General features: G+C 41.1%; 1 protein-coding gene across 2 annotated transcripts in view; it reads right to left on the reverse strand.

Annotated features, from left to right (window-relative positions):
• The window catches only part of pofut1 (protein O-fucosyltransferase 1), a 38,404-nt gene extending 25,783 nt beyond the window's left edge, over positions 1-12,621 (reverse strand). Inside the window, exons 1-2 of one of the 2 annotated variants that reach the window (XM_034172103.1) lie at positions 12,449-12,621; positions 4,575-4,696 (exon numbers count right to left, since the gene is read on the reverse strand). In XM_034172103.1, the coding sequence (XP_034027994.1) occupies positions 4,575-4,696; positions 12,449-12,602 (276 nt within the window). In that variant the 5' untranslated portion in view covers positions 12,603-12,621. Of the gene's footprint in view, positions 1-4,574; positions 4,763-4,875; positions 4,924-12,448 lie in introns of those variants that run through there. The other variant, XM_034172105.1, reaches the window with a different exon arrangement.
• Between the last annotated feature and the right edge of the window lie 13,184 nt (positions 12,622-25,805).

Here is a 25,805-nt window from a genome sequence, read left to right on the forward strand (position 1 = left end):
TATGATAAAAATATTGCAAGAATATTAGTAGGGTCCAAAACCTCACTTCCATGACCATGCTCTAGCTACTAAGGTTTGACAAATGATTTGACTTCTATGCCCCTTTTATAAAACATTTAGCCCCCATGTCCCTCGCAAAAGTCCTGGCAGTTTCGCCAGAGGCCAAACTGGACCAGAAACATAACTTTTGTAAGGGAAACCAAACTCCATCAAGATCTCCTGTAGTAAAGTAACTGATGAATGGATGATCAGTAAATTCATTACACTACAAAATAAGTTCCTTTTAATAGCTGTAACCTGAACAGTGTTCAAATGTACCACTGAAAACATGTCAATAAAAATAATTTTGCCTTGAAGATGGTAGTACTTCTTGGCCAGTTTCCGTAGACATATGACACACCACACTGAAACAGAGAGTCACTAATTATGCTTTTGGGTCAAACTTCACATTGCTATGACACTGTAACTGATGAATCAATATGACCCTCTTCTTGGCCAGTTTCCGTAGACATATGACACACTACACTGAAACAGAGAGTCACCAATTATGCTTTTGGGTCAAACTTCACATTGTTATGACACTGTAACTGATGAATCAATATGACCTTGATGACATGTCATGTGAACCGGAAGAGCTCCTCCAGCACCTCCTCCTCAAGGTCAAGACTATCTCCACACATTGAGAGTTGCCATCTGGCCACAGAGCACTTTGCCACCCAGTCACACAATACAGTCTGCTATTTTGTTAGTTACCAGGCCATGGCATAAGACTGTCTCTTGCTTCCTTTTGATGCAGAGCATTCTATAGGCACTGGTATTATCACTATCAATGACAACAGGGCTATTGTAGCCTGACTTGTGTAGAACTGCGTAAACGGAAAAGAGGATAGTGTCAGCCTCAGACTGGTCAAAGCTATAGCTCTCCATTAGTTGCTGGGTTGACAAGTTAGTGCAGTGGGAGCCAACAGAGAAGACCATCTCTGTAGCAACACTCGCTGCAAGGTCTGTCAGGTAGTCGCATATCAGTTTTTGCAGCTGCCTCTTGCTGCTGACTCCACACAGCAGAGATTTGAATGCTTGGGCAGAAGGGAAGATGTCACTCAATTTCATCAAAGTGCTAGGATATGTGCCTTATCCTGTACCCACAGGTAGCGCTCATCATCTTTAGTTGAGTATGGTGCGTTGTACGGGTTATTCACACAGATGATATGTTCAGCATCACCATGGCAAGCAAAGATGATGGATGACACCTTGTGGACATAGTCCAAACACTTGTATGGGGTGTCATGTTGCATCTGTCGATCTTCTGCTGATAGAGCTGCCATTCTCCAGATCATGCCGATGTCGATGAAAGCAGTGTAGGGTTCCTGCAGATTTACAGACTGCAGAGACAGTCTCTGGACAAGCTTGCTCTTCTGTGTCTTCCTATATGTGCCATTGGAGTTGAATAAGGCCACACACTCCTCGGCCACACAATGTTATAGCAACTCGATGAGGTCCACAAGTTGACTGACCTCAACCAGATTGATCACTGCCTTGAGAGCACACCGCTCCATTTCAGCAGCTCTCGCTTTGAGTTCCTCCCTGGGCTTCTCCATTTGTGGCATTTTCACAAATATCAAGCGTTTGTGCAGAGAGACGGGGTGCATGCAGGGAGGTATTCTTACTGAACACCCGCTCTTGTAAGAAGCTGTTCAACTCTTCCTTCGCCACAGCAGGGCTGAGTTGAAGTCAGCAACGAGTTCATCAGAGGCAGGCGTGGCTGACTATACGGTGTGGAGGGTGGGTGAGGATGGGTCAAATGGAAAGGAGTCAAACTCATGCATGCGTGCATGCGATCAGGTCTTACACGCACCGCTCATCTTCTTGCATCAGCTTTGGACTGCATTCCACGTGCTTCCTCTTGGCTGCTTTTTGGTTGGCCAGGGCATTATGAGCCACCCGGATCCGGGCCACACTGTTCACATTTCTGGGGTGCACCAGCAGCTGCTTCTCATTCTGGAGGATGGAGAGCCAGCCAGACTTCATTTTGCTGTTCATGGTGCTATTGGCGGTGTTTGCCTTGTTCATGGTGCACTGGATCCAAATGTCCCAGGGATTGTTGGAATAGGGGCTGCCTGTGATGGACTGAGTGAAGTCAGTACAAAGGAAGGTGTCAGGCAGTCAGCATCGCTCAGAAATCAGATAGCCACCTCCCATAACTACTGCTGTCATACGCTACCATCTGTGGCAGCATGGCGCACAGAGAGCTATTTACCAAAAATGTGTTGTTTCATTATCCTAGGTGCTCTCATACAAGTTATCCCTCATACTCACACAAGGTCATACTAACGTCAGACTCAGAATCCTCATAGTCAACTTTCCCAAAAAAGTGTCGACAAAAGGATTCTAGGTGCTCTGGATCAAAAATTATTTAAGATGATGTCAATGGCCATTTTGGATTTTGCCATCTGGCGAAGAATGTCAGGAGTTTTGAGGGGGGACATGGGGGCTAAATTTGTTATAAAAGGGCCACACAAGCTAAATCAATTGTCAAACCTTAGTAGAGAGAGAATGGTCATGGAAGTGAGGTTTTAGACCTTACTATACAATCAGGTCTGTTCAGTTCAAGTTTAAAATAGAATTCTCAATGTGTAATAAAGAATATGAGAGGCATAAACATTACAACAGAAAGCACAGTGGCTTAGTGGTTAGCACTGTTGCCTCACAGAAAGAAGGTCATGGGATCACTTCCCCCCTGGAGCCATTCTGTGTGGAGTTTGCATGTTCTCCCCGTGTTTGCATGGGTTCCCTCCGGGTACTCCGGCTTCCTCCCGCTTCCAAAGACATGTAGATCAGGTGGACTGGAAATTTTAGGTGTGTGCGTGTGTGAATGTGTTCATCTGTCTGTATGTGGCCCTGCGATACACTGGCATCCTGTCCTGCCCTACGAGTGCTGGGATAGGCTCCAGTGCCCCTGTGACCCTTAACTGGACACAGGGGCAGGTATGGAAAATGGATGGATAAACATTACAACAAAAAAGATTTATTATTATAAAAAAAAAAAAACCTGTCAGAAGACTTCAAACATTGATTCATTCATTTTCTACTGCTTATTCAGGTCCAGTGGTAGTAGACCAAGAAGCTCATCCCAAACTTCTCTGCCCTCAGCCAAATCCTCTAACTCTTCCCTGGGGATTCTGAAGTATTCCCAAGCCAGCTGGGAAATGTAATCCCTCTAGCATGCCCTGGGTCTTCCCTGGGGTCTCCTCCCAGTTGAACATGCCTGGAAGACCTCCCTAGGGAGACCACCAGGGGACATCCTCAAACCGAAACCACCTCAGCTGGCTCCTTTCAATGTGAAGAAACAGCAGCTCTACTCAGAGTCTCACCCGGACAGTCAAGCTTCCCACCCCATACCAGGGTGTAAACCCAGATACCCAACGGAGGAATCTCATTTCCACCACTTGCGTCCGTGACCTTACTGTTTTGGTCATTACCCAAAGTTCATGATTATAGGTAAGGACAAGAGTGTAAATCCAATAGTAAATCGACAAACTCACCTTCTGGCTCAATTCCTTCTTGACCACAACTGTCCAGTGCACCAAGTGTAAAACACCAGACACTGCCCCAATATGTCTATTGAGCTCACACTCCATCTTACCCCCCACTCATGAACAAGACCCCGAGATATTTAAACTCCTGCACTTGGGGCAATAACTCTCCCTTAACCCAGCGGTGACAACTCACCCTTTTGTGACAGAGGGCCATGGTCTCAGATTTAGAGGTGCTGATTCTCATCCCAGTCGCTTCACACTCTGCCTCAAACCTGCTCAGTGCACATCAGAGGTCACTGCCTGATGAAGCCAACAGAACCACATCATTCACAAAAAGGAGACCTCAGAGTCGTTGACTGAAGCAACCCTGACTGTGCCTTGAAATCCCACCCATGAGCATCATGAACAGCCTTGGTGACAAGGGCAGCCCCAGCGGAGCTCCAATGTAATGCTGAAAATGTAGACACAGCTCCTACTATGGTCATATATAGACCAGATCACGCGTTGCAGTGGTTCCGGTACCCCATACTCCTGCAGCACTTCCCACAGGACACCTCGAGGGACCCGGTCATACACCTTTTCCAAGTCCACCAAACGCATATAGACTGGTAGAGCATACTCACACAGACAATGAATTTACACATGGTATTCCATAATACTTTTCTAAATTATAAGACAGAAAAAGATCATTGTTGGCATTTCCATTACAGAACAAAACGCTTCACTTTTACACCGCCTAATATGAAAGCAACAAAACTTTCATAGTGTGGAGGATGAGGTCACACAGACCACCCAGCACATGGTCCTGACCTGACCTGTTGCATCAACAACCAACAAGGTGCAACTGGGGTCAATGCAAGTTTTGTAATTGACGATAGGAAAAGCATCTGAAGAAAGAACCTAGAGACTTCCATCAGAGTCAGGACTGGTTTGGAAGTAAGCACTGGTGCCCCAAATTGCCAAAGGCAGATGAAACAAAATGTCATAAAGAGGCAACAAGGAAATAAGAATTGAGCCCACTTCACTGAGCATACTTACATTGGTGTAAGGGGGTGTGTGGTGTCGGTACACAATCCAGGGAGGGACTGCTAAGGTGCGGTTCAACATCTTTGCAAATGCCAGTGATCCCAAGAAATGATCTGCCTGGTTTCCAAAACGTCCTGAACATTGACATTGACAGTTTTTAAACATCCAGTTCAAGCACTACTTACCAGGCCAATAATAGCCTGATTGCTATTATACATACTAACTGGAGTTTAAAAAAAAGAGGGAGAGTAAAAGACTTTTATTTGTACCAACTACTATTCAGTATTATCTTACAACTGACTGCAAACTACACAGTCACAATAGTCTCCTTCTTGCACATTTATTCATATCATTCTTAGACCATCAGTCATTTGGTTTTTGAGAAATGCAGACTCCAGACAACTTCATCAAATAGTATCATAGTTTTTGACGTGAATGAAGTCCAAGACACATTTGGTGACTTGGAAATGTTCTCGTGTGATTAACATCTTATTTATCTAGTTGCTCTCAGTGTTTCTTGTATAATGTTACTTCAAAAGTTGTTTCAGTAAAATATGGGGCACTACAGGGATCTGTACAAGGCCCTCCACTTTTCTCTCTCTACACAGCACCTCTTGGTAAGATATTGGGACATTCTGGGGTTAGTTTTCATAGCTATGCTGACAACAGTGAATTGCACATCCCAATGACTGCAGATAATCTTGTCCACACAAAGACTTTCGAGGACTGCCTGACTTACAGTGAGGAAAATAAGTATTTGAACACCCTGCGATTTTGCAAGTTCTCCCACTTAAAAATGATGGAGGGGTCTGAAATTTTCATCTTAGGTGCACGTCCACTGTGAGAGACATAATCTAAAAAAAAATAAAAAAAATCCGGAATTCACAATGTATCATTTTTTTAATAATTTATTTGTATGTTACTGCTGCAAATAAGTATTTAAACACCTGTGAAAATCAATGTTAATATTTGGTACAGTAGCCTTTGTTTGCAATTACAGAGGTCAAATGTTTCCTGTAGTTTTTCACCAGGTTTGCACACACTGCAGCAGGGATTTTGGTCCACTCCTCCATACAGATCTTCTCTAGATCTTTCAGGTTTGGAGTTTCATCTCCCTCCAAAGACTTTCTATTGAGTTCAGGTCTGGAGACTGGCCAGGCCACTCCAGGACCTTGAAATGCTTCTTACGGAGCCCCTCCTTAGTTGCCCTGGCTGGGTGTTTGGGGTCATTGTCATGCTGGAAGACCCAGCCATGACCCATCTTCAATGCTCTTACTGAGGGAAGGAGGTTATTTGCCAAAATCTCGCAATACATGACCCCATCCATCCTCCCTTCAATACGGTGCAGTCGTCCTGTCCCCTTTGCAGAAGAGCACCCCCAGAGTATGATGTTTCTACCCCCATGCTTCACGGTTGGGATGGTTTTCTTGGGGTTGTTCTCATCCTCTAAACATGGTAAGTGGAGTTGATTCCAAAAAGCTCTATTCTGGTCTCATCTGACCACATGACCTTCTTCCATGCCTCCTCTGGATCATCCAGATGGTCATTGGTGAACTTCAAACGGGCCTGGACATGTGCTGGCTTATGCAGGGGGACCTTGCTGCCCTGCAGGATTTTAAACCATGACAGCATCATGTGTTACTATTGTAATCATTGTGACTGTGGTCCCAGGTCTCTTCAGGTCATTGACCAGGTCCTCCTGTGTAGTTCTGAGCTTTCTCAGAATCATCCTTACCCCACAAAGTGAGATATGGCATGGAATCCAAGACTGAGGGACATTGACAGTCATCTTGTGTTTCTTCCACTTTCTAATAAATAATCATAACAGTTGTTGTCTTCTACCAAGCTGCTTGCCTGTTGTCCTGTAGTCCATCCCAGCCTTGTGCAGGTCTACAGTTTTGTCCCTGGTGTCCTTAGACAGCTCTTTGGTCTTGGCTATGGTGGACAGGTTGGAGTGTGATTGATTGAGTATGTGAACAGGTGTCTTTTATACAGGTGACAACTTCAAACAGGTGCAATTAATACAGGTAAAGAGTGCAGAATAAGAGGGCTTCTTAAAGAAAAATTAACAGGTCTGTGTGAGACAGAATTCTTGCTGGTTGGTAGGTGTTCAAATACTTTTTTGCAGCAGTAACATACAAATAAATTATTAAAAAAATCATACATTGTGATTTCCGGACTTTTCTTTTTAGATTAGGTCTCTCACGTTGGACGTGCACCTAAGATGAAAATTTCAGACCCCTCCATGATTTCTAAGTGGAAGAACTTGCAAAATCGCATGGTGTTCAAATACTTATTTTCCTCACTGTAAGTGAAAAACTGGATGTCCAGCAACTTCCGACATTTAAATTCTGACAAGAAGGGCAGCACAGTGACTTAGTGATTAGCACTGTTGTCTCACAGGAAAAAGGTTGTGGGATTGCTTCCTGCCTATTTCTTTCTTCTTAGTGCAGCAGATAACTGAAACAATCTTTCAAATGGTGATGAAGGCACCAAATTTGGCACAAATACTCCTTAGATATTACTCTTTTGATAAAACGGACTGGCCACTTGAATTTTCAATAGGTGGCCAGGTGGAGGTCAAATGAAGAATTACACAGGGGTCAAAATTTTAAAATGCTCCAATCATATTGAAAACCACAATTTGGACTATCTACAACTAAATGATATGGAGTTATGGGGCAAAACCAGCAAGAATGGTGACAAAGGTCAATTTCAGTTTGTACAAGGGTCAAAAGTTCAATTTTGGCAAAAAGTGGTGCAAATTATTGACTGAGTTAATAGAGTTTGAAAAATGAATAGTTTGCACCATGTGTCATGTTTAGTTATCACATTACAGGGTAGCATATGTCACATGTCATAGAAGCCAATGGACATCGACAGTGTTTAACCTTTACTTTGGAGACCATGTATTCAGCAGTCAAAACTATTCCATTTATTAATCTTATTAGTTCAGCCAATTTGCACCACTTTAATCCAAAATTGAAGCAATTTTAACTTTTTACCCCTGTACAAACTGAAATTGACCTTTGTCACCAATCTTGCAGTTTTTAGCCCAAAACTCCATAACGTTCAGTCATAGATAGTCCAAACTATACATTTTTGGAATCTTTATGCTCAGACAAATAATGTGGTATATTTATTCAATATTGGAGTATCTTTCAATTTGGACCCCTGTGCAACTCTTCAATTGACACCTGCCTACTGAAAATTCAAGTGGCCAGTCTGTTTTTTGTTTTGTTTTGTTTTTTTTGAAGAGTAATGCCTCAAGAGTATTTGTGCCAAATTTGTTGCGTCTATCACCGTTTGAAGGACTCTTCTGTAAATATTCTGTTATCTGTTGCACTGTTATGCAGTTCTCATGTTGTCCCCATGTTCACATGTCCTCCCACATTAAAGCTTTAAATTTACCATTGTGTCTATCTCTGTGTATGTGGCCCTGTGATAGCATGACTTCCTGTCTAGTGTACACCCTTCCTCTCTCCCTACAACTGCTGGGATATGCTCCTTGTGTTAATCATCCCAGTGATAATGTAAAATTCTTGGGGTGACCTTTGACCCCACACTGTCCTGTGACCTGGACATCAGATAAGTTACTAAGGATGCTTTATATTACCTCTGTAATATTGCTAAGACTTGAACTATTCTGTCTATGGCTGGGGCAGAGACACTGATTCATGTTTTTGTCTCTTTCAGATTAATTTATTGTAATGTTCTATTTTCTGGCTTACTGCAGTCCAGCGTCAGAGCTTCAAAATGTTGTTAGAGTTCTGCCTAGGAGCATAAGTTCTGACCAATATTACCCCAATTTTGGCCTCCCTCCACTGGCTTGTTGTCCAAGTGAGGTCCGATTTGAAAGATTTGTTCCTAACATTCAAAATCCTCCATGGACTAGCACCTCTCGATATGGCCCCTCTAATTAAACCTTATATACTGGCCTGTAGTCTGGGTTCTCAGGATGCAGGGTTATGTTGTGTTACAAAGGTTAAAAATTCAACAGGCCACAGAACTTTCTCTGTTCTTTGGAACAATCTCCCTGCTGAGATAAACAGTCTGATTCTCTGAAGACATTCAAATCTAGATTAGAGACACATCTGTTCTCTCTTTTGTGCGAGTAAGAAATTACTGCACTGAAGTATTATTCCCCTTAATCTTAATTTTACTAATAATGGAGCAGGTCTCAGTCTCATCTCAATTCTGAGACTGCTAGTGAAGCAAAGGACAAGTTACTGGTGACCACATTAGTATCCTGTCTGTGATACCATGTATTTACTTCTGAGAAATAGTGTTCTGAGAGTTGTTCATTCCAGCTGACTGATTCTGCCCTCTCTTTCTCTGTTTGAGGTGCAACCATTGGATTCTTCTACAGATGATTGCAGTGCACTGGGAATCTTTTTGGTGGTCCCTTGTCTGAAGATTCAGCCTGCCTGAGGAAGATGAGTGACTTTCTGCTTTATTTTCTGTTCTTATTTGCATGTTTGCTTATTTGCTGTGATCTATTTATTTGATCTTTGTTATTCTTAGTATGGCCTAAGCAGTTGGTCAGCCCTCTGAGTCAGGTCTGCTTGAGATTTCTTCCTCAAAATACAACAGAGAGTTTTTCCTTGCCACTGTTGCCTTTGTGCTTGCTCAGGGGGTTGGCAACATTAGACCTTAGGGCCCTGTCCCACTGGGGAGAGGATTAATTGCACATCAATTGAGTACACAAATTGTGGGCGATCGTTGTCGGCCGCAACAAAAATGGCCAAAAATGTCCCAGTATGAATTACGGCTATATTAATAATATATAGTGAATATATGATGAACAATCACGGTTATATAATGCATGTAGTGAGGAAACTGATCCGACACATTGAGATTATCACGGCAGTATTACAGGTGTATTATGAATGCATCGCACACGTGTTGCGCGTGCACGGCATCTGCATTGTGGTCATAAAAGAAGCGCACTTGCTCCTTTCGGCATCACTATTCACACCAACAATACAGCCTCTGGAGCATTTGCTGAACTTTGACAAGTTGATCACAGAGTGTTGTCATGCGAGGGTTAACTGTCCATAAGTTTGGGGAGCAGGAGGGGGGAAGCCGCTCGGGGTGCGAGACTGTGTTTTTTTTGTTTGTTTTTTTGTTTTTTTTGAGAGTGTCACAGAAAACAGACTTCAGCGTGAGTTGTGGCTAAACAGCAACTCTTTCTTTTGTTGGTGTTAAATAAAAGTCCTGGATTGCAGCAGGTATTACATCTTTGTGGATCTACACAGCCTGACCGGCAATGACTGGCAGGTATGTCACTTTCTGCCACATATAGTACTTTGGGTTTACGTGACGGGTTTGTTATGCATTCACAGATTGTCCACAAATCAGCTGCAAAGCAGTTGAAATAAAAACGCTTTATTCGTGGCCAATCTGTATGCATTCGCCACAACATATTTTAGTTTGTGATGTGGACATGATAGGCGCGCAATATATCTGTTTTACACACAGTCCCAGTCCGCTGCCAAGCCGCAAATCCCTGTCAGTTGTGGATATCAGCAGTTAACGGCAGATATACAGCGCATAGAATGAGTATGTATTGTGTATGAATTGAGTATGTATGGAGTATGTAAGGCGGATGTTATCCACATCCAAATTTTTGAGCTACTCAAAAATCCTGGCTGCGGATGATCACGGGTGTGTTCGGATGACCGCCGACTCATACAGGCATGTTACACGGATATTGCGGATGTTTGGCGAATACGAGGTCTGTTAGAAAACTATCCGACCTTTTTATTTTTTGCAAAAACTATATGGATTTGAATCATGTGCGCTTGCATCAGCCAAGCTTGAACCTTCGTGCGCATGCATGAGTTTTTTCACGCCTGTCGGTTGCGTCATTCGCATGTGAGCACGCTTTGAGTGAGCAGTGGTCCACCACCCTCATCGAATTTTCATTGTGAGGAAAATGTCTGAACGATTTGGAAAGAAAAGACGTGCGGAGGAATTCGCGCGTCGGGACGGAGCCGCTAATGGCGCGGGACAAAAAGCAACGCCGTGATGAAGCCTCACAGGACATGTTGTGGCATGTCCAGCTCGTCCACAATTTCTCGGATAGTCACACGACTGAAAAGCCACCGAAAGCCGTCTGAATCTTCAGAATGGTGCAAGAGCTGGGCATGTTACAACATGTTCTGTGAGACCAACACAGAGGTGCTTTGTCCGCGCCATTAGCGGCTCCGTGGCAAATTCCTCCGCTCCTCTTTCCATGACAAAAACTCCTGTAACAGTGGAATGTGCCAAAAAGTGGTATGTCCACCTCGTCTGCCATTTCTGTAGTAGTCAGACGACGTCCCGGATCAACACAGCGTTCAGTTTGGAAATGATCTGGTTGTTTCAGCCTGTAGATTGCCGCTCGGAGCGCGGCGCGCCCTCCGCCATTGTGCGCCGTCTTGTACCGGTTGTAACACTCCTTAATCTGTGTGATCCCCATAGAATCGTCCCTGAAAGCCGTCTGAATCTTCCGAATGGCTTCCACCTGGCTGTCTCTCAGTTTCTGGAAAAATTTGATGCAGCAATGCTCCAAATCGTTCAGACATTTTCCTCGCAATGAACGACGAGGGGGGTGGACCACTGCTCACTCAAAGTGTGCTCACAGGCGAATGATGCAACCGACAGGCGTGAAAAAACTCACGCATGTGCAAGAAGGTTCAAGCTTGGCTGATGCAAGCGCACATGATTCAAATCCATATAGTTTTTGCAAAAAATAAAAAGGTCAAATAGTTTTCTAACAGACCTCGTATGGGCCAATTTTGTGCGCAATCCATACGCAAATCCTCCTAAACGCCAGCGGGACAGTGCCCTTACTCTTGTGAAGTACATTGGACAAACCTATGCTGTGATATGGTGCTATATAAATAAATTGAAATTAAATTGAATTCTTCATTACATCTACTGGGTTAGAGTCTGCTGCTCCTTTCTTTGCCCTGATCAAGGCAGCATTTCTACATCTGTAGTCAGTCCCTGGACACTGAACTGTGGCTGCCCACTGCTCCTATTGGTTGGATTATCTCTATCTGTAATTAGGATGGGTTAAATGGAGGGGATACATTTTGTTGTATGTATGTATGCACAATGACAATAAAAGCTCTTCTTCTTTCTTCTACTTGGGAAGGACACTGGGTGTGAAAGTCATGATTTGTCAAATACTAAAGGGTGCCATCCTGATCCTGCCCGATCTCAGAAGCTAAGCAGGGTATGTCCTGATTAGTATTTGAATGGGAGACCTCTTAAGGAACACCAGGATTGGCTTCACCAGGTGAAACTGGGGTTGCATTAAGAAGTGAATCTGGTGTAAAACTTGTGCCAAATCTCTGTGGTGTTCTCTAACAGATCCGCTGTGGCAACTCTGTGCAAACCGGGGCTGTTGAAAAATGAACAACAACAAACGTATGCAGCCCATATTTTGGATTTGGTATTTTTATTGAATCTATATTACGTTGCAGATTTATTTTTGATTGCGGCATGAATGGGGTAATTTTAGAAAGCTTGAATATTTTTTGTCAAGATGGCATGGAGAAAATAAAATCTGTAAAAGCCCAACAGTGTGTATGTCTCTTACATTTTAAATAGGCAAGTCTACGGTCAAATGCTAAAAAAAAAAAAAAAAAAAAAAGCTATCCTGTCTCGGCGACATTTCTTAACATTAACATTATTTCTTTATCTTACAAAAACTGTATTATTGTTCAATCATGGTTATAACCTGAACGCCGAATTACAGTGAGGTTCCTAAAAGTCGGCCCGTGTGTTTGCTAACAGTTAATCCACATTCTCCTACTGAATGAGTAAAGTTTGGGATTTGTTGCCACTTATGTTGTTTCAATGGAAGAAAATTAAACCTTTCACAGCTAATTTACCCATGCACGGACAGTAGAGAATGTAGCCGTTCTCATCCCACGTCAGTTCTTTGGCAAAAACGCGACACGTATGAAGTATAACCGATAAAAATAAACATATCTGTGTGAAAACAAAAAAAGTCGGTCGATATCCCGTCATTGTGGTTATTATCATGTCCCAGTATGCACCGGCTTCTTCTTCTTTAAATGAAATAATGTGATTCAAGTCAGCGACACCAGCGAGTGCTGCCGTCTAATGTACGGGAGTCGGTGCAGTCGTATTTGCATCTAACACACAAGAATACTTTGAGTTTAGTTCTCACTTGTTAATTATGAAAAGAAATTTCCACTACAATTAAATGGAGCAATAACTACAGGTCGCAACACTTAAATCAGGAGCGCAGCCAACGGCTTCTCATCACCACCCCCCTTCTGGTGAAATAAAGATTGACTGCTGCTGCATACTTTGAAAAAACGTCTGTGGTACAGAAAGCCTATCCCAGCAGTCACTGGGAGTGAGGCAGGATACACTCGAGTGGTCCCAAAAAACAAACTTCAACTTTTTCAAGGTGCTTCTTCATTTTTTTTGGTTCCTTTAAGGGTAAAAATCACCTGGGCGAAATTTCATGCCGCCCGGCCCCTGTTTTTTGTAACGTGCGAGTGACATTTTGAGTTATGGACTGGATACATTAGTTCATTATTGGCAGACTTTGTTACATCTGCCTCAGGTGGCATTTTTGAGGTATTCAACGTCAACATGGAGGTCTTCTTCAAGAACCCCTCAGAGTGGCAGGATGACCCATCATTCAAGTGGTCACAGCAGGTCCTGGATAATACTGCTGCTGTCAGTGATTTTGTTGAGCGAGGAGTTGCACTTATCGAGGATTACAATCAGATCCTAACGAGGGTGCCACGATTTACCCAAACTGACTCCAACGATGGACCCAAACTGACCCAGGACTGACTCCAATGACGGACCCAAACTGACCCAGACTGACTCCAACGATGGACCCAAACTGACCCAGACTGACTCCAATGACGGACCCAAACTGACCCAAATATGAGGGCCACATACAGACAAACAAACACATTCACACCTGCACGCACACGTACGGACAATTTAAAGTTTCCAATTAACCTTTTGTTAGATGTGGGAGGAAGCCAGAGCACCTGGAGAGAAACCACGCAAACATGAGGAGAACATGCAAACTCCACACAGAAAAGCCACAGATGGGAATCCATCCAATGACTTTCTCCGTGTGAGGCAACAGTGCAAACCACTAAGCCACCGTGTTGCCCAGAGTTCATCCAACATCAAATAAAATTATTGCTATTTCTGCTAGGTGGAGAACAGGTAGCTGAATGGATAAGGCACTGATCTACTAATACATACGAGGGCTGTCCATAAAGTATAGGTACTTTTTATTTTTTTCAAAAACTATATGGATTTCACTCATATGTTTTTACGTCAGTCATGCTTGAACCCTCGTGCGCATGCGTGAGTTTTTCCATGCCTGTCGGTGACGTCATTCGCCTGTGAGCACTCCTTGTGGGAGGAGTCGTCCAGCCCCTCGTCGGAATTCCTTTGTCTGAGAAGTTGCTGAGAGACTGGCGCTTTGTTTGATCAAATTTTTTTCTAAACCTGTGAGACACATCGAAGTGGACATGGTTCGAAAAATTAAGCTGGTTTTCAGTGAAAATTTTAACGGCTGATGAGAGATTTTGAGGTGATACTGTCGCTTTAAGGACTTCCCACGGTGCGAGACGTCGCTCAGCGCTCTCAGGCGCCGTCGTCAGCCTGTTTCAAGCTGAAAACCTCCACATTTCAGGCTCTATTGATCCAGGACGTCGTGAGAGAACAGAGAAGTTTCAGAAGAAGTCGGTTTCAGCATTTTATCCGGATATTCCACTGTTAAAGGAGATTTTTTTAATGAAAGACGTGCGGACGTGTCCGCGCATCGGGACGCAGCCGGCACGGTGCGGCGGCACAGGAAAAACACCTCCGTGTTGATAACCATTTGTAAAATCCAGGCGGCTTTTGATGGCTTTCAGTGGAGTGAGTATATGAGAAATTGTTTAACAGCTGGACATGTTCCAACTTGTCCTTAAGGCTTCCAACAGAGGTGTTTTTCCTGTGGCGGAGCGTCGCGGCGGCTGCGAGCCGACGCGCGGACCCGTCCGCACGTCTTTCATTAAAAAAAATCTCCTTTAACAGTGGAATATCCGGATAAAATGCTGAAACCAACTTCTTCTGAAACTTCTCTGTTCTCTCATGACGTCCTGGATCAATAGAGCCTGAAATGTGGAGGTTTTCAGCTTGAAACAGGCTGATGACGGCGGCTGAGAGCGCTGCACGACGTCTCGCACCGTGGGAAGTCCTTAAAGCGACAGTATCACCTCAAAATCTCTCATCAGCCGTTAAAATTTTCACTGAAAACCAGCTTAATTTTTCGAACCATGTCCACTTCGATGTGTCTCACAGGTTTAGAAAAAATTTTGATCAAACAAAGCGCCAGTCTCTCAGCAACTTCTCAGACAAAGGAATTCCGACGAGGGGCTGGACGACTCCTCCCACAAGGAGTGCTCACAGGCGAATGACGTCACCGACAGGCGTGGAAAAACTCACGCATGCGCACGAGGGTTCAAGCATGTCTGATGTAAAAACATATGAATGAAATCCATATAGTTTTTGAAAAAAATAAAAAGGACCTATACTTTATGGACAGACCTCGTAGACCTGGGTTCAAATCCCGCTCATGCTGCCTGTCTGTGTCCTTGGACAAGATACTTAATTTACATTATCTCTGTAAATGAATACCAGCTTTGGCTGGGGAAGTAACCTGCGTCAGACTGGTGTCCAGTCCAGGGGGAGTTGCAGATTCTCATCCGCTTGACACTATGGAATCTGAAGATACACACTGGCACCAACGGGCCTCAGGGCTTATACAGTACTTATTTCTTCTACGTCTGGTAAGTGGGACCCTGTAGATCTCAAAACCACTTGATGCAAGTCTGGGAATCATTGAGCAGTTTTTATTTTTATTTCCGTCTTTATTTAAATAGCAATATTCAAAATGACCACCATTCAGAATGACAAAATTCTATAAATGCTGATATCTCTGTTAATATTAGACCTGTCATTTTGAGGTCAAAATGTTTAGGTTAGAAAATATTCACATGTGCTGCTAATTTTATTATTGGATCATTCCATTAAGTAGTTATAGGACTTATCACAGTTCAGGTTATACCACATTGTGTGCATGCCTCAGTCCGTAGATACATGGATGTACAGCACACCAGCCAGGCAGTTTCAACGTTCGCCAAGAACATAAAAGTTGGGTTTGTTGATTGTCACTATATATGCAAATATTTATGACACAGAAACAGACACTGACAGACATTCACAAGTAATTGAATAAAAGAAATATCATGATAATTAACTACAAAATGGCAGAATTTGTTGAGTTTGCTGATAAGGTGCATAAGCTTAGCATTCTATCACGGGAAGCCAGCGATGAGGAGGACATATCCAAACAATGCAAATCAGTGGCTACGTTTAGATGCCGTTAATATTCGGGATAAGGTCAATATTCTGGTTTCTGAATCATTAGGAATAACCCGTTTACATGCTTAAGCAGACAGAGTTACTCCTGTATACATATCATTTGGAATATCCCCATCTAAACAGCGACGCACGTCTTCCACCGGTACTTGATTTGGTCTGGCGTTCGTGCAAATCCTGCTTTGCGTAACTTTTTGGCCACCTTCTTGTAAATGTCGCTATCTTGGTACTTTCTACCGTCAATAAAAGACATTATATTCATGTCTGTCATGATACTAATGAAGTACTGTGGTGTCCGGTGGGTTGCGCGCACCGCATACAAGTAGTTGCTGTACTCAAAAGACCAAGATTCCTTGCGGATTAGGACATGCGCAGAACACAAAATAATGTTCCTTTCTATGGGGATATTCCGATGCGCGTTTATATGACCTGATATTCGGGTTAGAAAAGGAGTAACCCAGGGGTCATATTCGGGTTTTTAAAAATCAGAATATGAGCATATTCGGGTTTTTGCGGGTGTTTACATGGCTGTTTGCAACTGGGTTATTGCTAATATTCCGGTTATGAAAGGGTTATGAAAGGGTTATGAAAGGGTTATTGGCTGGATGTAAATGTAGTCAGTTTTTTGTGAGGAAAGATGATTTTGTTACAGCGAGTTTCAGCTTTAAAAAAGTCTGAAAAATTTCCAGATGTAACAACTACTGACTTTTTACTACCTGCTACCGTGAGAAGACTGGACTTTCCAGTGCTGTACTGTTACATCAAGTCAGCGTGCACTGGTGAACAACCCTATGAGGTGTGGGTCATTTCTAAAGAGGGGTCTGTGGCTCATTTCTAAAGGGTTTGTTGTTTTGCCAGTGTTTTTGGCTAACACCGAAACTGTTGGTATTGTTAATTTAACCCAGTTCTTATTGTAATACTGTTCCTTACAATGTACAAAGCCAAACTATTTCTCAATTTAAATGTATTCAAACTCACAGTGAAAAACAGGCCTGGATTCTGAAGAAGTTCTCTCTCGCAGGAGATCCATCCATTCAGAACCCCAAACAAAAGACTAAAACAGTTTTTATGAAACACAACATGGGTGTGACAAAGGCATTGCTTATTTCGCAAAATCCTTCCCTTATTGGCCCAGTGGGCATTAAAGGGAGGGCCAGCCAGCCCATAACCTGTCCGATAATGGGACATATTATAATTTCTATTATAACTTGAATCTCTTTATTCTAAGTGGTAAACCGGTTCTGCCCAGTTCAACATGCGCGTTTAGGCAAATAACAGACTAACAATATACCAACCTAAGAATATAACCATTTAAGTAAAGTATTACATAATACCAAAACAAATAGCAAAGACTACAAAATAATAAAATGATATATAAACACACAAATATATCTTACAGTATGTTGTACATACAGGTATGTCGGGATTGACGCGTTCGCACAATGCGTGAAAACCCTAAACGTGACAAGTCGTTGTTATTGTTCTATTTTTATGATTGCATCTACTCCTAAATTTTCAATGTTTTTTCTTTAAATCTGCATTTTAAACTGCATTTTTCCCCATTAAAAAAATTACTTATTGGGTTTTGCCTCAGAAACCTTCATGTACAGGTGGTGTGAAACTCAGACTGGAAATTAGACTCCGGTGTATATAGTGGTAGTCTAACTTATCCCTCAGAGCCACCTGCTCTCCATATTGCAAGCTTGGATGCATATCACATCTTTGAAATGAGCAAAGGGAAGTCCAACATTCAGCAAATATTGTTTGCTTCTCTTCCTCTGATCTCCACGTAGGTTGAGTCAGGTCAACTGGACTTGTTTCGTTCCTTGAAGACACTTCACTCTTCATCCAGAAAAGCTTCATCAGTTCTTCCTCTGATCCTTTACTGTAGACAAATAAACACAGCAGCCTCATAAAGTTCTCAATGCAAAGAAAACAAATTTGCAATCGAGCTTATAGCTTTAGCTCAGATTTTGGTTGAAATCAGATGGTGCCAATCAGTGCTGTATCCAATGTTAAAGACTGAGATGAAACAAGGAGCAGCATTTCCACAGCCCTGTCATTAGGTCCTTCATTAGAAGTTCACATGTGTGCTCAACATGGCCAAAACCAGCATGCCGGGTAGACATGGCAACATGTGGCGTGGGTGTGTCTCAAGCCTTTGTTATTTCCATTTTAATTTGTATTTTCTCTGTTGCCAATAATCAAAGATAATAACCCGCCTTTCACTCAGCTGAGAGATAATTGCTTAAACATGTCACATTAGACATTATTATATGTTGAGATGTTTTCGCAACACGACCTGATAAGTTGTGTGTCAATTTGCTGTTCATAACTGCACTAACAATAACTATAAATACTACAGATCAGCTTCCGAATGTTGCATTTATATAAGATGACATTAGAAGCACAAATGCTGTGTTAATTTGGTCTTTTCTGCACAACAAAAATTGTATGTGCAGCTTTGGTGAGAACTATGTATCTCAGAGTTAATCTCTCCACATCCTCCAGTTCAGTCAACCCAGTCTAACATATTCTCTCCTTCTATTCAACTTCTCTGGTTTTTCTGTTCTCTGATGCTTGACAGCTGGCATTTCATTCCCCCTTTTTCCTCTGTCGTTCTACGTACCGTCTCCTCCCCCACTGAACACACACTGTTTTTCATTGTTAGAGATGACAGCCGTGATAACAATGCAAAGAACCACAACTCACAGCCTGCATGTGAGGGAAAGACACTTCCTTCAGGTGAACGACACAAATACCAACAACTAAACCAAATAAAAATGTATCTACTCATTTAAATGTATCCAAACATATAGTATTCTGTTGCTGGCACTAAACAATGTTATCAAAAAACAAAAAAATACATTGAACTCGATTGCACATAGTATTGTCAGCAGGCTACCACCATGCGGGCAAAAGACAGAGTTGACAAACTAATAAAGTTCAGTTAATGTAATTATAAGGTTTAATTAAAATGTAAACAAATTAATTACAATACTGAATTATTTAAATTTAAGTCAAGTTCCATTTTTATATGCTGCACTCTAAAATCAAATATGTTGTTTCAACTCAAAAATATGAGTGAAAGGGCTACCTTAAAATTCTAAGTTAAGAGAACAATGTAATTTGTTCTTCTAACATGACGTTAATCATAACATAAATGCAGCCCTTTCACTCGTATTTTTTGTGTTGAAACAACATGTTCGATTATACAGTGTGGTTTAACTGGTATTTCAGTTAGAGTTTGTTAGCTTTAAGCTAGCTCTATAGCCGTATACCTGCAGTTATTACAGTAATTTACCCATTTACTGCTACCTTCCGAATCAGGTTGCTATGAATTCAGTTAACTTCAGCTTCAGTTAGCTTTGCATTTGGTTAGCTTCAGATTCAGTTAGCTGGTAGCTTTTGACAGAAACTTTCATTATTTTCAATTTTCCAGAGAGTTTGTGGGCTCATAAGGTTGCTGGACATCACAGATTCTGTGGGTGCTGTACAGAGCGGAGGCAGAGATCCTTAAGTTTTTCACAGCAAAGACTGGCGTTCATCAAGAAGTTGTTTCGGTTCCTACTCTGTTCAATGATCGTGTGAATGGGTGATATTGGTAGGTCCTGGTAGGATCCAAACAGTAGAATTCTTGCTCACAAGGACAATGCTCTACCAGGTTGGACAAAGGGGAATTCCTGGTTGCCAAGCTAGTAGGAACATATTTTCAATCTGGAGTTCACTTTGCTAAATATGTCCTGCATACCCCAACAGGAATTTCCTATGCCTATCAGCCAGCATAACGTTGGACAGTTATAGCCTCACCAACAGAACAGCATATTAGCATATTTATTGCTGCATATTTAAAGGGGCTGCCAATTGATTGACATGAGTGCAATGATGTCTACATTGTCTGTATATGAAAGGTGATACCTATGCTAAAGGGAGGAAGTGACATGTTGTGACAGGCATAAGCCATCAGAAGTGTATGTGGTGAAAATGTTGAACTTGTAGAGACATTCATTTATCTCAGCAGTGGCATTGAAGTCTCTGAGTCCTCAACCTTGATCAAGGTTGCCTGGGAAGAGGTTATGAGTCATGAGGTCACTGGAGAGAAATGTTTAGTGATGCCGATACCTTTGCAGGAGAATGAAGATCAAGTCTTTGTTGTCATCTTTGTCTTTAGGTTGGTAGTGGTTAAGAGTTAGGCTTGAGACCAGAGGATCATTGTGTGACCTTTGTGGACCTTTGTGGCTGGGACGGCAGTGGGATCGAACCCCGGACTGCTCGAACTAAAGCTCAGAACTCTACCAGGTCAGCCAAAGGGGAAATCCCTGTTAGCCAAGCTAGTGGGAATGTCTTTTCAATCCGGACTTCATCTTGCTACATATCTCCCCACCATTTTTGACTTTGTCCCGAAGTCACAGGTGCATTTAAGCATGTTCTGTGACTTCCCACATCCTGCCGACAATGCCAGTTGTGACCGTAGGAACTTTGTGGTCGGGACGGTGGTGGGATCGAACCACGGACTGCTCGAACTAAAGACCAGAGCTCTACCAGGTCAGCCAAAGGGGAATTCCCTGTTAGCCAAACTAGCGGGAATGTCTTTTCAATCTGGACTTCATCTTGCTACAATTGGTTCAAACCCCAGCCACACCAGACAGTCACTAAGGGCACTTGGCCAAGGTCCTTAATCTCAGAGTTGTTCCTGGTGTGTAGTGATTGCCTTGCATGGTAGCACCCTGACATTGGTGTGTGAATGTGAGGCATCATTGTAAAGTGCATTGAGCTACTGATTCAGATGGAAAGAGCTATTTAAATGCAGTCCATTTACCATTTTAGGGCCCTGGTGCTACCTGTCTTGCTGTGTGGTTTCAAGACTTGGAAGCTAACCAGTGACTCAAGGTGATAAGTAGATGTCTTTGGTATCAGGTCTCTTTGGAGGATCCTTGGATACTGCTGGAATGACTTTGTGACAAAACAGCAGTTATTTAGGGAGACTCAAATGAGAAGTATTACTTGCATTGCGAGGGAGCATGCCACCCCCAACACCACCGAACTGACCTGAGTCATGGATAGCAACCAACCAGTTAGACAAACTGTCAATCTCAATGTCTTGAAATTACCTGTCTGCTGCACCCAGGAGTATATTGCCCCTTGCCTTTTCCAGTTGCTGTGGTTCTTACTGTTGAGGTACCTGCTTGCTGGATTGTGCACAGACAAATGTGCCACATGGCCACATTTCATGCCTACGCTGTTCTTTTGTCATAAAGAGATTATATCAATCAAAAAGATTGCTGATTTCAATGCTTTAAGTAGAATAAACACAGTAAATTTTGCAGAGTAAAATATACTCTGCCAGGATAACATTTCGGTCCTATCAATCCAAATAGAGTTAAATACACTCTATCATAGAGTGAAATCAGCTCTACTGTCTTGTCAAATCACATTTTTCAGCTACAATAAGAGTGATTCACAGCATGACAGAGTTGATTTTACCCTGTGATAGAACTGATTTAGCACTGTGATAGAGTATATTTAACTCTATTTGGACTGGGACCATATGTTATCCTGGCAGAGTACATTTTACTCTGCAAAATTTACTGTGAACATATCAATTACATGTTACTTGTTAACCCGTTTATGCCCATATATTTTTTTATAAATGGAAAAGTTGCATTAGTACCTTTGAGATTTTTTTATTGTGAGTAGAAAATGACAGTGATACACTTCTGCAACAATTGTTGCCAGTGGGGCAAAACGAGTTAACCTTAATACACGTGAAAAATATTTACTTGAGTTATTATGTACACAGATGTGAATGTGTGTGTTTGTCTATATGTGGCCCTGCAACAGAATGGCATCCTGTCCAGGGTTTAACCTTGACTCACGCTCTGTGACTGCTAGGATATAGGCTCCAGCCCCCCGCGACCCTTAAATTGAATAAGCAGTTGACGATGAGTGAGTGAGTGATTATTTACAGCATATTACACCCAAAAAAGGAACTGCTGTCTCAATGAGAAAAAAAAAGTCATGTAACAATTTGCATAGATTTTTTTAAAAGTTATTTCAACTTTCAACTGAGTTAATGCCACAAGACTTCCCTAGTTAGCTTGAAATAACTTGAAATAATCTGTGCAAATTGTTGCATCATGTTTTCTTGTTGAGACAGTGGTTCATTTTTTTTTTTAGATTGTATTTCTACTGTCTAAATACTTAATGAAAAGAGCCATATTTGTCAACAGATGACATTGAAGCTTAATGTTGTTTTTACAATAAAAAGAAAAAAATTAAATTCTGCTCTATGATGGACACTTTCCAGTCTCGTCCTCACCCACACAAACACACTCCCACCTTCACTGTGTTTGATTTTGCTTCGGTTTGAAATGATCATGAAAGGCTGTTTACTGCTTTTGTCTCAAGTGCAATACTTCCCTGGTTGATATTTACTGTCAACGGATTTGATAACACTGTTGCATGAGCGGAACTGCAGAAGAAGCCAAATAAATAAATAAATAAATAAATAAATAGCATAATTGCACCTGTGAAAGTGTATATGATTAATTTTTTCTGCATTTGTCTTGTGGAATTTTCCTGTGATACAGTAAAACATTAGAACTACTGTAGCTGACTTTACAACTGGTTGAAATAACTGTAATCACTTATGGCAATTTTACATGCGATATAATACACTGTACAATACAGCAAAGTATTGTGTTTTAACGTGAGTGCTATTTTGGCAGTAAACCTTTTATAGTGCATCGTTATTTTTAGTTTTCCTCTGTGCCAGGACCCTCCTTAGTGCTGAGCGTTTATGACGTGTTGCTGAACTTGACACTCCACCCATCCACCTTATCAAGCTGCTGCAGCCATCGAGTATGACCTGATACTCCACCTCATCACATAAAAGTTAGCTTCAGCACACACAGACCTTCCCAGCTCTTTTCTGTGATACCCACAAATTATCACCCACCAGACACTCAGTAGTTACATCACATAAGAAGGGTAAATTACATCTTTCAGTGCAACATCCTGTGTGTAGTGTCCTTGTTACACACAGCTATATATTACCATGTTGTCTGTGTAGTTTGTGGAATAATGCCAGTTTGGTTTAACACTCTGAACAAAGATATAGTGACTGTGCAAGAATGAGAAGAGTGAGGAAAGCCACCAAGACACCCAGAAGACATTATGGGCTTATTTGGCTGTGATTGGAGAAATTGTGCACAGTGCAAATTTTGCATTTTGTTTAACCAGTTATACAGCTTCATGATGAAGTGGTATAGAGGAGGATTTTCTTAAAAAGAAGACCTGAAAGTTTAGCTACAAATTGCCAGAAGTTACATCTGAGATGCAAGCCTGGATTTGATCTGTTTTGGTAAATTCTCCACTTTACTCCACTGTAAAACTAATAGTGTTTCACTCAGTTTTTGAAAACTGTCTACTCCATGCAGATTTACCACAGAGTACCATACTGTTTGTATTTCTTCATAATTGATGTAAATAAAGTACAAGACATATTGAGTGAGAAATTTTATTTAGAATCGATAACAAAACTCGTTGTCATATAATTTAACTTTTGGCAAATAAGCTACCTTTAAAAACTCAGTTGATCAATAGGTTTTCTAAATTTTATAAGAAATGTACACAATCTGAAAATTCAGTAGTAAGAAGTGTTGCACTTATATGTACTCAAAATCCAATGTCAATATCAGGTAATATGTTCAAACAGTTTCTGCAACATAATTTTGATATAAAATCAGTTTTTGTGCCAAAGTATACTGATTCCACTACTGCCATTGCTAATATGCTCAAGGAACTCATTGACATTTGTGATGGTGCTATGCAATGTAACATTTTGAATATTGCCAAATGCAGTGATCCTATCTATGAAATTTGTGTAAACTGATACAGACTTTAACGTGCCAAACCTGTACATGTATTTTGTTTTACTATTTGTTTTTATATATTTTTTTATCTTCCTTTGTATATATTCTGTTTCCTGTATTAATTGTACAATTGTTTTTTTTGCAATTGTGAAATAAAGATTATATATATATTCAGTGGCAGCTTTACCGTCAGAGAGCCTCGTCCACAACCACCACAAAAGACTCCAAGATGTCATTGATGTTAAAGGGGACAATACACTGTATTAAGAAAAGGGGTATGTAAACGTTTGATCAGGGTCATTTGGGTAGTTTCTCTTGTCATTATGATTTGAAAAGAGTAAACAGCTGTTTGACAATAAATGGCTTCACCCAACTACTAACCATGAGTGATAAAAAAAAAAGTTTTTGTGTTGTCATTCATATTCTCTGAAAAATCTCCAAAAAAAACAAACAAATAAAAAATTCTGCCAGGGTATGTAAACATTTGAATACAACTGTATGTGAAGAAGATGAATGTGAAATTATGTAATTGCATTAACCGTTTAAATAAAAAAAACAAACAAACAAAAGGTACAATTGAACTGGACTCACCACTGACAAAATATTTTCATTATTAACATATGGAGTGCCACCATGTGGACAAAAGGCCGATACAAGAATTTAGACCAGACTTGTCAAGAAAATGAAACGAACTACAGTTATTTACAATTATAAGGACTGATTATTTTTTTTAAATGCCAAATACTACACCAAATTAAATAAGCTTGAATAAACTTTAGTTATATATTATTCATTCATTCATTCATTCAGTTTCTATACACCCACTCAAGGGTCACGTGGGGCTGGAGCCTAATCCCAACAGTAGTTATAGTTAAGTTTTATATATAATTATATCCTGGTTTAAGCAGCATTTTAGCTATGTATAGCTTTATAGTTTGATTTATCCACTGTGGTTACCCCAAGTAAACAAGAGAAACCAAAAGAAACTGTGTGATTTGTTTCTATGTGCTTGCAAAACCCAATTAGAATTGAAAAAAAAACAGCTAACAAAAAAAGGTACTGCAGCATTCAGTTACATATTTTAATTTATTTGTTTGTTTGATCATCTGATTCATTCATGAGGTTAGATCTTTATCATCTCCACTAAACTTTTTATTATCTTGGATTTAAATTTAGTTAGATTCAAGCCATTAGCCATTAGATTTTTAGTAAGACTAGCATTATTGTTATTGTTGTTGTTATTATTATTATTATTATTGTTATCATAATCATCATCATTATCATTATTATTATGATTAAATAATAATAAGAAGAGTCATCATATCCAGCAACAATTAATTTATAATAACAGCTTCAGATTTACTTTGTTTTAGATTAGTTACTGTAGTTGGCTTTTCAAGATTAATTTACTGTACTTCTTTTTAAAGATTCAAGTAGCTTTTCAGTTCTGTTTTGATGTTATGTTAGATTTACATTTAGTTAGATTCCGTTAGGAAACTGAGGGAGGTCCAGCGTGTAGAAACCCTCCCCAAGAATGACCTGTCACTGTCACTACACTGGAGATCATGAGTAAAGTTAACAACATGAACTTGTCAGACACCAACACTGACTCTTCCATTTCTTCAGAAATTTGCTGATATGCTTTACTACAATGGACAACTAAGATGTCAGGCTGATGGGTCCTCCAGTTGCTTAGACCTGACCAGACAGGAATTTCACACATTAAGTGACGTGTCACATTTGATGTTCAATCTAACAGATTTTCCATGGATTTAGCTGATTTCACAGCTAAACTGATGGCCTCCATTTTTTTACAGTAAGGATCCTTGCTGCAGGAGTGGTGGCCAAGTGGTTAGTTTGCGTGGTTTCAGTGCAGAAGGTTCCCAGTTCAAACTCCGCCCCTGCCGCATTTCTCTGTGCAATGCAGAGTTGCATCAGGAAG

The sequence above is a fragment of the Thalassophryne amazonica genome, chromosome 6 (genome assembly GCF_902500255.1).
Source record: "Thalassophryne amazonica chromosome 6, fThaAma1.1, whole genome shotgun sequence".
Classification (NCBI taxonomy): domain Eukaryota; kingdom Metazoa; phylum Chordata; class Actinopteri; order Batrachoidiformes; family Batrachoididae; genus Thalassophryne; species Thalassophryne amazonica.